The sequence below is a fragment of the Cryptomeria japonica genome, chromosome 7, assembly GCF_030272615.1.
Source record: "Cryptomeria japonica chromosome 7, Sugi_1.0, whole genome shotgun sequence".
In the NCBI taxonomy this organism is placed as follows: domain Eukaryota; kingdom Viridiplantae; phylum Streptophyta; class Pinopsida; order Cupressales; family Cupressaceae; genus Cryptomeria; species Cryptomeria japonica.
The window spans coordinates 187,209,974-187,224,230 of NC_081411.1; the positions used below are offsets into that span (position 1 = coordinate 187,209,974).

At 34.1% G+C, this 14,257-nt stretch overlaps 1 protein-coding gene across 2 annotated transcripts in view; it reads left to right on the forward strand.

Annotated features, from left to right (window-relative positions):
- Positions 1 to 11,584, forward strand: part of LOC131056355 (probable protein arginine N-methyltransferase 6) — a 218,425-nt gene extending 206,841 nt beyond the window's left edge. The window contains exons 11-13 of one of the 2 annotated variants that reach the window (XM_057990715.1): positions 7,880 to 8,088; positions 10,718 to 10,836; positions 10,939 to 11,584. In XM_057990715.1, coding sequence (XP_057846698.1) covers positions 7,880 to 8,088; positions 10,718 to 10,836; positions 10,939 to 10,981 — 371 coding nt within the window. In that variant the 3' untranslated portion in view covers positions 10,982 to 11,584. The remainder of the gene's footprint in view (positions 1 to 7,879; positions 8,089 to 10,717; positions 10,837 to 10,938) is intronic. The other variant, XM_057990714.1, reaches the window with a different exon arrangement.
- Positions 11,585 to 14,257: the final 2,673 nt, after the last annotated feature.

Genomic DNA, 14,257 nt, shown 5'->3' on the forward strand with positions numbered 1-14,257 from the left:
TATTATATTAGTGTGTAATTTATTAAACTATATAGAATAATTATATAATTTAATAAAATTGTATATTAGAAATATAAATAATTTAAAATTTATAAATTAAAACTTCGCATCTTTATAGACCATTAATAAATGTAAATATAATAATATTTATTTTTAATTTATAATGTATATTATTTAATTTTTAATATAGAAGTAATATATATAAAATAATTTGTAAATTAAAATTATTATATATTATATTAGTGTGTCATTTATTAAACTATATAGAATAATTATATAATTTAATAAAATTGTAAATTAGAAATATAAATAATTTAAAAATTAAAAATTATAAATTCGTATCTTTATAGACCATTTATTAATGTAAATATAATAATATTTATTTTAAATTTATAATGTATATTATATCATTTTTAATTTATAATTAATATATATTTAATTTATACTATTTAATTTTAAAAATATATTTATTTTTTATATGATATCAGATTTTTTGCCGATTTTTTCCCACGATTTTTTCAAAAAATCGTATACTTTTGTTTTGCCGATTAATTCCCCAAACGATTAATGCTTCTTTGATCAGAACCATGATCGTCCCCTCAAGCCTAAGGGTCAAAATAGGCATATGGAGTGTTTTTATGAGGGAGAAAACATGGCTGATAACACAGACCCGCAAGCTGATCAAGAAGAAAAAATTGTATACTTTTGTTTTGCCGATTAATTCCCCAAACGATTAATGCTTCTTTGATCAGAACCATGATCGTCCCCTCAAGCCTAAGGGTCAAAATAGGCATATGGAGTGTTTTTATGAGGGAGAAAACATGGCTGATAACATAGACCCGCAAGCTGATCAAGAAGGAGGGAGTTGAAAATGAAGGGGAATTTGATCTACAAGAACCTTATATGTCTAACATGCAGGGAGAAGATTCTTTTAGGTTTCGTGGACTCTTGGTTGGTCAAAGAGTCATTTCTCTACTTGATACATGTGCAACTCATAATTTCATTGATGCACTGTTGGTGGCGAAGTGTGGGATTCAAACTCAAGAGTTCGAAGGCAAAAAGGTGAAAGTTGCTGATGGTAATGTTTTGATTTGTGATAGAATGATTTCAGACTTACCCATGAAACTCAATAACTATGAATTCAAAGCTGATTTCCGTGGTTAACATGGGAAACATGGATGTGGTCCTTGGCATGACATGGCTTCATGCAATAGGTGAATTTACACTCAACCTTAGAGATATGGAGATGAAATTCAAGGTTGATGGGACTAATCATGTTCTTAAAGCTATCAAGGCTAATCATGTTCTTAAAGCTATCAAGGCCAACAACTTAAAATTAATCACTCGTAAAAGAATGGAGAGACTTATCAGACATGACATGGTGGATTGGGCAGCAAAGTGTAAACAAATGCCTACTTATGAGGAACAACATAAAACACCTTACCATTCTAATATTCAGGAGCTTAGAGTCAAGCATACAAAGGTGTTCAGTGACATAACTCCTGGTAGGCCTCTTGATAGAGGCATAGAGCACATCATTGAGGTGTTCAGTGACAACTCCTGGTAGGCCTCCTGATAGAGGCATAGAGCACATCATTGAGCTTGAAGAGGGCACCAAGCCCATCATGATTACACCTTACCGGCACCCCAAGCGGTTGAAAGATGAAATTGAGAAAACCATCAAAGAACTTCTATCTATGGGACACATAAGGTCAAGTAATTCTCCTTTCGCTTCATCAATTGTTTTGGTGAAGAAGAAAGATGGCACACTTAGAATGTGCATTGATTATCGTATGTTGAATAGAAGGACGATAAAGAACAAGTATCCCATTCCTCACATCGATGAGTTGATAGATGAACTTCACAGAGCTTGTTATTTCTCTAAGATTGACTCGAGGACAGGTTATCGTCAGATCAGTGTCAGGGAGCAGGATATTGAGAAGATTGCATTCAGATGTCACTATGGACACTGAGTTTTTGGTTATGCCTTTTGGGTTAACCAATGCACCAACCACCTTTCAGTCCACTATGAACAGGGTCTTCCAATCTCGGTTGAGGAGATTTGATCTACTTTTCTTTGATGACATTTTGGTTTACAGTAGAACTTGGGAAGAACACCTGGTTCACTTGGATACTGTTTTAGGCATACTTGATAGGGAGTCTTTTTACGCCAAGGAGTCAAGTGTGCATTGGGTATAGCAGAACGCTTGTATTTGGGTCACATAATCATCAGAGAGGGAGTTTGCATGGATCTTGATAAGGTTTGTGCCATTGTTGATTGGCCTACACCTGAGACCTTGACTCAACTCAGGGGATTTGTTGGTTTATGTGCCTTCTATCGTCGGTTTGTTAGTGGTTTCTCACAACATGCCGCACCACTTACTGATTTGACAAAGAAGGGAGCATTTGTTTGGACAACTCTAGCACAGGAGTGTTTTGAGAAGTTCAAGCAATTGATGACTACATGTCTAGTTCTAGCTTTACCAGATTTCACCAAACCTTTTGAGCTTCATTGTGATGCATGTGGAGAGGATATTGGTGCAGTGATTATGTAGGATCGTCATTCTAAAGCTTTCGAGAGCAGGAAGCTTAGGGGTCTTGAGAGAAGCTGTAGTATTTATGATAAGGAAATGTTGGCCAGCATGCATGCAATGGCTAAGTTTAGGCAATACTTTGTTGGCCGCAAGTTTTGTGTCAAATTTGATCAAATAGCTTGAAGCATTTCCTTGGACATCGGGATCTAAATGAGCGTCAACAGAAGTGGGTCAGCAAGTTACAGTCTTATGTTTTTGACATCTCCTATGTCAAAGGGACTCACAACGTTGTTGCTGATGCCTTATCTCACCATCCCCATTTGAGCTCCATGGCAGCTGTTTTCGAGGATCGGAAACACTTGATTATAGAAGAGTATGCCAAGAATTCATGGACTTCTGGTATTATTGATGGGATAGTACTGGACAACAGGTACTCTCTTATGAATGATCTTATCATCTACAAGGAGAGAATTTTTTTAGTCTCAGATTTAGATATGAGGAACACGATATTGAGATCTCTACATGATTCACCCATGGCCGGTCATCCCGGTTACTTTAAGACCTATAGGCAGGTACGGGAGAGATTTACTTGGAAGGGTCTCAAATTTGATGTTCTCCAGTATGTCAGGGAGTGTTTTGTTTGTCAGCAAAACAAGGAGCATACTTTCCTTGTTGGGTTACTTCAACCACTTCCTATTCCTGAGAGGAAGTGGGAATGTGTGTCTATGGACTTTATTACGGGCTTGCTGAAAGCTCAAGGGAGAGACAACATTTATGTGGTAGTTGATCGGTTAACTAAGTATGCACATTTCTTCCCGATCATGACTACTTATTCAGCTGCACAGGTAGCCAACCTTTTCTTTTGTGAGGTATTCAGATTACATGGATTACCTCGGAGTATTGTCAGTGATAGATACAGTAGGTTCATGGGTAACTTTTGGCAGGAGTTATTCAGACTATGCAGGACAAAGCTCACTCTGTTTACTAGCTACCACCCTCAAACTGACGGGCAGACAAAGATTGTCAACAAATGGGTGGAGGGATACCTGCAGAACTACATTTTTGGATAACAGAAGGCTTGGGTGAAGTGGTTGCACCTTTGTGAGTATTGTTATAATTCTACTCACCATATGACTATTCAGATGACACCATTCAGAGTTATGATGCTCCTAGTTTTTTGGATTTACTATTGAGCGATTGCAGAGTATCTAGTACTGGGGATCTAAAGTTGGAGAACCAAGATATCATGAGCGCTCTTAGTGAGAACATTCAGAAGGCCTAGAATCAGTAGAAGCAATATGCTAATTAGAGGAGGGTTGAGAGATCTTTTGAGATCGGGGATATGGTGTATCTGATGCTTTAGCCCTATAGACAATCTTTTCTTAGGAAGAAGGGCTCCGAGAAACTCAAGCCACGCTATTATGGGTCATTTAGGATTGTCAGGCGAGTTGGCAAGGTGGCTTACGAGTTGGATTTACTGACATATAGTAAGGTCCATAATGTGTTCCATGTTTCGCACCTCAAAAAGGCATTGGGACAACTTATAGCTCCTTCAGACTTACCAACCTTGGATGATGAGGGAAAGTTGATTTTAGTACTCGAGGTCGGCATAGACTAGAGAGCATCACCTTTGGAGGCGGGTCACTAGGGAAGTTTTGGTTAAGTGGAGAGATCTGTTGATAGAGGATGCTACTTGGGAAGGCGAGAGTATTTTACAGCATCCTGCATTGAGTTTGCTCGAGGAAAAGCAAATTCAGGGAGGGCGGACTGTGATGTCCCCACCCTAGTCAGTCTTTGTGATTGATGGGTTAGCTTATCATTTTTTGACTCTCGTAGGCTAACATTTTGGATAGAGAGTCTCAGTGGCAGTTTCACTTCTTCAGTTCAGTCTTGGGTTCAGTTCCAGGGCCGTAGCAGTTGGTGTGTGGGCTTAGTTGCGAGACTTACTATTTTTAGTAAGTCAATCTGGCAGTTGTGCTATGTTTAGTCAGGGCACCTGGACACATGGGGGTTATTCAATGTTGACCATTGCTTCTACGGTTCGTCAAAAGATTGAATATTGAGGGAGATATTAATATTTTAGTAGTTAAGTTATTTATTTAACTTATGTGCTTATATTATAAAGTCATAAAGTGACTATTAATTTAAAAGGCCGCTTAAATATTAAAAAGTGATTTCTATTAAATCTCTTAAATGATTTGGGTGCCCAAATTGAATATAAACTATGCAAAGTTAATTAAGTACATTTTAATGTATTTAAAATGCGTTTGGGCGTACTTATTGAAAATCGTGCCATTTTGGGGTTACAAGGAAATTGGAAGCAATTCAAACTCCATTATTGATTATTTGACATTGCTTGTTATTTTCTCTGTGGATTGTCTTGTCTGAGACAAGGGTTTCAGAGGGTTTGCTATTGAAGAACGTTCATTCTTCATGGATTTGTGATTTTGAGGTTGTGAAAGATCAGCTGAATTATTTCAAACTGAGAGGGCTTCACACAAAAGTTTTTCAGGTGTTTCATCAAAGGTTATTTGTGTTAGTTATTTGCAGATTTTTGATTAAGGAAAGAGGCAATACAGTTTAGAAGCCTCATTAGTAGCATTATTTCAGTTCAATAACCAACCATATAGGATTCATTGCTGGCATTTTGCTTGGGAGGCTGGAACGCCTACCCAAAGTGCATTTTGAATGCACAATTCCCAACGCCTAGTCCTTTCAAGCTATTCTATCTACTTTCTGGCTCAGAGAAATCATTTCCTAGACTTGTACGGCCATTTGGGTCAGTTTCCCAGTTTTGATTGGCAAACACCAAATTTTTTCATTTAAAATAAACTAAGGACCCACGGGTATGCAATTAGCAGTAGGATTTATTGTAGTAGGTATTTTATTCATAATATAGTTGCAGTTGCACATGTGTTATTTTATGCTTTAAATTTGTTCAGAAACCTTGAAAATCCAAAAACACAACAGCAATAGTATTTCAGAAGAGTTAAAACCAGCAGGGTTCTTACAAATATCTACTTCTTTAAGTTATCACAATTTGTATATCATGGGTTGTATTTTCTCAAAACAATAGCTTTGAAGTACACGATTTAGAAAAGAAACATTTTGTAACACAAAGTTTGATTCTTCATTTCTTTTTGGCCAAACAATCACATATGATAGGGCAAAACTGCCACCTCCAAACAAAAACATCGTGGCAGTTTTGCAACCATGTCATCTTTTTGTATACATGCATTATCATTATATTATAAGAAGACAATTAAAGAATTAAAAAAGTAAACATTTATAATAGAAATTTATGTATTATAGCTATTGTTTTGGCTTCTAGGTAGTAAGGACCCACACTATCCTTATGCCCAAGGGTCAAAAAGTGCTCATTTCAAAATGTTGCCGGATACCTACTTAAAGATGTTCCAATAACAGTGCACTACAACCACCTCAAAAATGGCTAATACTTATGCACAAATGCACAACAACCATTAATGGGTTTATAGTTAGCATTTTTTTTTGTTTTCTTAAAAGTTAGTAATTGAGGGGTTAGGTGAGCAAGGAGTGAAGGGTAATTTCAATATATTTATGAGATAGGTTGGATTTCCTCTTTTGTTTTTAGTTTCTTTACCTTAAATGTGAATTCAGTTTTAATATTATTACTACTATAGCAAATTTTAATTATTTTAGATTTATTATCTATTGAAATTTCATAAGTTTACAATATATTTATTAATCCTATTTTTAAATTCATAATAATTTGTTATTAACTTAATTATGAATTAAATTTTTATATTTATATTTTGAATTTTAAAAATTAAATTAATTATGAGTGATTACAAATGTCAAATCAAACATTTCAAACTATGGTAAGCATAAATTTGTTTTGTATCATATGTTGCTTGTGTTTTAATTTTTATATACATCATTAAAACATTAACATGTTAATTAAAATATATTTATAATTGTATGTAAAATAAATTTATAAATATAATCTGAATCATAAATTAGTAACAAATAATCAATCTTGTGCACAATAATATAGGTAATGGCAAATTATCATAATATATAATATATTATAGTAGCATTGTATTATGATACATAATATACTATTATTTTAAAACAATTCGAAATTGGATTATTGTAAGATTAATTTACACAACTTTATTATTTAATTTAATTATTATTTATTATAGGCCATCAATTTTTTTTTCTTTTAAGCATTAAAACATTGATATGTAAAAGATTGAACCAAAATAAGTTGAAAATAAATTACATATAATTACTATTAGTATACATATAATTAAATTAACATATTAAATTACATATTACATATTATTATAATTTTAAAATAATTTATATTATAAATTAAAAAATTAAAATAATATATCATTATATAAACCATACTATAGTGTTATGCAAACTCCTTTTAAATACAAATTAAGTTATAGCAACACAATTTTAGCTATTTCTTATACTATTAGTAACAAATAAACTGAAATTGCTAAAAACACAAGTACTCCCACTATGTGACATTTGTTTAAATATCAATCAAAATCTAAATACAAAATTGAATTGCTTAGATGAGTAATTTTAAACAAATTATAAGTAAATGTACAAAGGTTGAAATGAAATCAACAAGGTTGTTTTTGAAATGACCCACAATGGTTTTGTTACTTTGCTCCAAGAGGGGTCAAGCTTGGCAGTCCAAAAAAGTGGAGAATGAAAAAAGAGCTTGCTGGATAAATGATGAGCACAATACTTGGCATGGTGAAGGAATGGATGCGCAATTTGACTCACAAGATAGACAAGGATGACGGGAGCAATATTTGATTTGCAACTGTCTTCTTGTGTTATGCATTTGATAATACAAGTCATAGAATTGCTATTGGCACCTATCTATTAGATTTTTCATCCCAAACTAGAGGTTTTCTGTGTCAAAATTTGTGCAGTTTTTTAATTTTGTACGACTATATTTTTCTTGTAAGTTGAACATATTTGCCGTTCTCTAGTTCTTTCATTGAAATTAGTTTAGTTGTAGAATAGCAATTTAAGTGACTTTGTAGCCACAATTCTTTTCCATAGTTCATTTCCATATTTTATTCCCTGTAAGATAAAATGTTTTTCTTATATATTTACATCTATTTATCCAAAATAATTGAAACTGTTAGACATGAATTGACATGTATTAGCCACATGTAAATTTTTCCCCCATTTATTTAAAAAAATGTTTCAAGGTACACAGCTAAAGTGGCTTGCTAATGGCTGGAAAAAATGGAATATTCAATTATGTTCTTCAACATTATTCAGTGTTTTTAGATAAATGTAAATCATACGATTGCGGTTGTTTGCAGCACCCCTTCATGGTTTCGCATTATGGTTTGATGTTGCTTTTGGAGAATATACAACATCGAGCGACAGTCACTTAGAATCATCAATTGATAGCTCTTTATCTGTGGATTTAAGTCGAAATGATGCACATCAAAGAAAAAAGTGTCCAAAATATTCCAACTCACTTGTGCTCTCAACTGCTCCAGAGGATGCTCCAACGCATTGGGCCCAGGTAAAGAGACCTAAGCTTATTAAGATTATATTTTTGAATAATGTTTTTGTTTGAATGAGTGTCCAAAGATAATTATTCATAGATACTTAGAAAGTGCAAAAGTTATAGTTACACATAGCTTAGTTAGAAAATTGTTGGATTTTGTGGGTATTTCTGGATATGTTTGAAAGCAATTTCATGAGGGTTTGAGCATCATACTTTACTTCTTATTTTCTGTGGATTTTTTAATTTTAATTAATTGGGCAAAATATTCCATTTGTGATATCACAAATTGGGTTATGTTGCACGATCCTACTTCTGCTAGGCCAACAAAATACCGAGCTCTTACCATGTTATAGATTGGGTAGGATATCATATGAAATTTGTGAGTTTGTTCAAATTCACAGAATTGTCTATGAGTTCATTTGCTGATGATAGTACTCTAATCGAAATAGATCTTGTCTTCACAAATGAAGTTCTTGATGTAAAACATCCAACTCTTGAATATTCTTGCATCTTCTTGTCCAGTTATGTGGTTGAGCAAGGTAATCATGATCGGGAATACTCTGAATGCATTATTCTTCATCACCTTGGGCAATTGGTTAGGCCTGTTTGGCTTTTTCAACTAATGTTTACCCATTTGCCTCAAACAATCAATAGATGATCATTCCATGTGCCATGTTACTCATCCAAGTATTTTTTCCCTACATCTCCCAGCACAATAGCAAGTCAAAGGCTACCTCAAGGAAATCAGCACTGGACTTCGCAATAACATTTTTGCTCATAGTGCAGGTTTCTCTTTTTTTGGGATCATAGCGCTTGGCACAAGTGGTGACGAACTCTTGGCATTCAGCTGCAATTGGAAATGTTGCAGCTTGAATGAACTATCTTGGAGCCTCTGAGCAATCTTGTTTCCACTATTGACCTTAAGCTGGTGCACATCAATATGCCCTAGCTTGGTAACCTCGATCATAATCACATGCCAACATCAAGCGAGGCTGCATAATGTGAAAATTGTATGCCATAAAGGAAGAGATTTGTGAAACATTAGCAATTGAATTTGGCAAACCTGAGATGCTCTTGGCGACTTCAGTTAAACAAAACTTGGTCTCCTTCTGAATGCATACTTCCAAACCCCTAACCACTCACAAAAACCTGCAAATCTGGTGTTTGAAACACTATTCCCCCTTTTCTTTCAATAATGACTTCGTATCAAACCCTAAGTGTCTCAGTAATACTTGCAAACAAAGACGAAACCTGTATTCTTATATGGAAGCCCGTTGTGATTTGAAAACCCACTCAAAACTTTTGACAATGGTAGTGCTATGGTGGTCTTGAAAGCTGCAAAAACTCTTGACCATGGTGGACAATGGCACTGCTATGGTGCTGACAATCTTTTCCTTTTGCCTTTGAAAGTTCTAAAAATTTATCACTCCTTACACCCTTTACAAATGAGATGATTTGTCATTTGTCGAGTTGAAGGGTGTCTAAATAGAAAAATGGCTTGTCATTTGTGAAACCCTTTGTGCTTTTGTGTTTTTTGTTGTGTTTCATGCATACAAGTTGTACGATTTGTACCTATGTTGCTTTTGAGCTTTTTCTAGTATTTGACAAAATCTGGTCAGCTTACCTAAATCCCACGATTTTACGTGTGATTTTGATCAGGCTGCCACTGTTCTGTCTACAAATTTTGATGACACGTGATTTGTAGTGGGAGCATGTCACTTTTTGATTTTCAACTTTTCACAAACATGGTATCATGGAAAGTCATTGCACAATTGGAAGTGAATTGCCATCTTTCTATAAAGTTTGATTTATCGGGCTTCACCAAGTACTTGCCAATTTTGGCACATTTTTTTCCCTTTATTAAGTGGCAGTTTGCTTGATTTATGAAGCCCTGCTCCTTTGTCAAGTTTCAAACTTTTGGTGAGCCTTGGATGAATTGCATTACTCGTCACTATCGCACCTTTTCTCCAAAATTAACCAATTTTTGAGACAACTTACGTTTTTATGCTTCGATTTCTGCTTCTTTTGATGCGTTGGAAAGTGTTAATTGTTGACAACACAATGACATGATTAAAATTCAAAATACAACAATGAGGATGGATTTTGTGATGTCTGACTAGATAGGAAATGATTATTATTTTCACATGAAAAGTGGCACTACATATACAGGATGATACATCTTCCGGGCCATGTTCGAATGTGAATATGGTAGGCTACAGTAACCTACCTGTCTCCCAGGCATATGTTGCCTTTATCTGTATCTGGTAATGATAACATACGTTCCAGCAGGGGACAGCTTCCTGAATCATTGTCATAGCGAAGAATTTTTCAATAAGAACCTTTTTGTACCTTCATGCAGTAGAAGTCCGTGCGAAAACAGTACGGTAGCATAAGGCATTTTTTGTTTACTTCACCATTATGTGTTATTCTGAAAGTTGTGTCGTTTGCATTTAGGCTCTTTATTGTTACAGGGAAAACCGAAAATATCTTAAATGGTTCACATATGATCCGTACATTAACCAGACAGAGTTTTAAGTCATCTATTTAAAATCCCTTTCACTTTCAGATTTTGATTTCTTCTGCATTAGTCTATCAAAGTAATCCTCAGTCTTCGATGTTCATGTTATATAATCCACCTTTGCAGACTTTGATCTATCTCTTTGATCCGTTAGAAGTTAAGCAAGATCAAGCAATCAATGGTTCTATTAAATTGACTCAAAGCAAGGAGAATTCACGGTTTTTCAACATACACTTGGAGTATAAGTAAGTATCTATTTCAGTTTTTTGTTTATGGACATGAGAAACAACATTTGCAATGTCGATATCATTCCATATGTTTCTAACAATTTCTGATGGTTAATTCAGTTCAGGAGGTCGGTGCTTCGTGAAGGAATCTTTCATGCGGTGATTTTTTCAGCGTTTATTTGTTTGGACACAGAGAGAGCACTCTTACGAATTTGTTTAATTTAGTTTTATCTGGTGTATTGTTAGGTTCTATTCGTACCACAATTTTGTCCTCTAGTATTTTTGATGTTGGGTGCCCATCCGATCTTTGTGTTAACACCCTGGTTTTTAAGAAAAGGGTATTAATGCATGTCCTTAATTTGTGGAATCATGCACGGCATATGATCCACTTAAAATTTTGGTACATTGCCGAGGTTTCAACTTTTACCAATATGAAAATGACGAATTTTATCTTGAATTTGGCGTGTGCATTCAAATTTAATGCCTACTCATTGAAGCATTATTTGGTAGTACCATGTGTAATGATGAAATGGTGTCGGGCCTCAACTTCGAAGCATTTGAGTTGAATCCTACGTTGGTACGGGATGAATTTGCCATGAAACCAGAGTCGGGGACAGAATTTTTTGGTGCCTCGTCTCTTTTTACACTGTAACTGAGAACATGACATAAAGATATGTCACCTTGACTTTTGCAAAATTAAAAACTTTTACGATGTACAGAAAAACTAGAAATCTGAAAGAATTTAATATAATTCTTTTTCGTTAAAGACCTTTTTCAGAATGGCTGTATGCGTAGCCAATTCTACAATTCTATTTGTTTATGTGCATAATGTTAATGAGATCAAATATTTTTCAGATTATTTTAGTGTGCATAATGTTAATGAGATCAAATAAATTGAAGATTATTTTAGTGTGCTCTTGTATGGTGGGAGAATCATTTGTCATCTTTTAAAAACGAAAAAAAATCTATCCCATATCGATGGGAAGAATTTAAGGAATAATTGCATAAGAACTTAGTCATATTTTTGGTACAAGATTAGTGAGAATTTACCTATGGAGTACTTATGAAGTAGTTTATAAAACATGTCATGTTAGTGGACATGGACTTAGAGGATGAGGATGTACTTATGAAGGATCTCAAAGGTCTTCACACCCACACTAGACAAAGGGTAATCAATATTCTATAAGATTTAGATGAAGCTTTTAATGTACAAGGAGAATACCAACTACTCCTTATACTTTGACATAGGAATAACTTCAAAAAGTGGCAGCTCTTATAAACCATTTGGTTCTTTAACTAATATGAAGTAGGTTTTGTAAAAGGTAAATTTATGATTGCTATTCAATTTGAAGGGATGGTTTTATGTTGATATTAAAACAATATAATTTGATGTTTTTCCTAATTTTAAATCGAAAACATAATGCACAAGGACTTCCCAAAATCTTTATAATGATTAGAGGGAGTTGGATACTATCATGTAAGGTACATTCGAGTGTCATAAAACTTATTAGTGTAATACATGTTAGATAGTTAATAGTGTGAAATCAAGTAGAACAAGGAAGACCTTGTATTCTACAATTATACATCTCATTATATTAATTTGACTTATAGTAATAATATAGTAGTAGTAACACACAATAATATGGTCATTCCCTTGATGGCCTCGAGAGTAGTATTGCCTGGATTGTTGTTTGTCGCAGGTAGAAGGGGAAGTCCTCCCCGCCCCCCCTTGGATTGGGTGTCCACACCCCTCCCCGAGTTGGGTTTGAGTTGTGGAAGGTTGGACAAGTTCCCTTTGTTCGACCTTGTTGGTCTCGGGCTTGCTCCGATGTGTTGTGTTTCCTGCCTGCGGGCTTTTCTTTTTTGATAGTCTCTTTCTTTATTGATTGTCATTTATTTTGGTTATAAATTGGATCATCCATTGTTGTATTGATTCTTAATTTTAACTACTAGTATGAATGAATAAGGCTGCAAATCACATTCCAACATTTTCACTTACGTGCAAATTTTGAATGATTTAGTTGCAAGTATCCCTTGGCTTTTGGTTTTAATCGATTACTTTTATTATTTGACAGACCTATAGCTATGTTTTTAAACTAAAGATTAGACGAAGCTCAATTTTGAATTGTGGATGTTTATCACACTATTTATTATGATGATGTTTAAGTGATTACTTTTATTATTTGATAGACAAATAGTTATGCTTTCAAATCAAATATTAGAGGAAGCTCAATTTTGAAGTGTGGATGTTTATCACACTATTTATTATGATGATGATCAAATTAAAAATTGGTTAAATGAATATGTGTAAATAATGGTTAAATAAATATATGTAAATGATAACGATATAATTAATTTAGATTTGATTTTATTAGTAATTAGATTTACAAATTAATGATAAAATTGTTAAAAAAAAAAAAATCGGTTATTAATTATCATAAACAAAATATAAGAAAGGAAATGGAAATTATAAGATGAATGAATTGAATATATTATATAATATATATGGAGAAAGTCTTTTGGAATTAAAAAATTAACACTTATATAAATGTTTATTAATTTTTGGACTACATTCAAGATTACTTCTCACTTTCATATGATCAACAATATCTCGTGTATAGGGATAGAATTACGTAAAAATCTCTACTTTTTTTACCTTTGTATGAGAATTTGCCAAGATTTAGAGTCCAATTGATAGCACAACCAAGAGAACTAAATATGTGACAAGAATAAACTGTATTTTCATCAATATGCAAAATAACCAATTAACTAAGTTGATTGATTGGATTCAATTACATACAATGTAAATGAGCTTGCTTATAAAGGCAATGCTATGAGAGCACATAATCATGACATGTGGCTCAACGAGATACACGGGTAGGTGAGGGTAGGAGAAATAGTAAAATATTCCACAAGAGGTGGATCACCTATTGAAGGTGGAATCCCCCCTACAAGCAACTTCCCTATGTGCACACTTCCTTGAGTGTCTCATATTCAAACTATTATGAAATGTGTTATCCTAAGCCAACTTAAGTAAAGTGTAATTATGAGACATAATTTACACCAACACACTTTCTTAAGTGCAACTTAGGGGAATGTAGACTCAAGCTAACAATGCAAGATGGGTCCCAGCTACTAGGCCATGTTAGGTAACCATGAACAAATGCAATGCAATCTCTCACAACCGGAGAAATAGAGAAAAATCCAATGTGAAAAAACTTCCCCCCAAGAGAGAGATGAAAGCACACAATGCTTTCAATGAGAAGAATAAAACCTCATGTGAGGAAAAAGTCCACCCCATAAGAGAAAAGAAGAGAGACCATGAAGCCCCCCCTCAATGTAAAATTTCTTGCAAATATGGTTCAATGATGACGACCAAATGTTCCCATTAGCAATAAATAAAGCCAATGATGCACCAAGAACGTCAAAGTGTGACAAA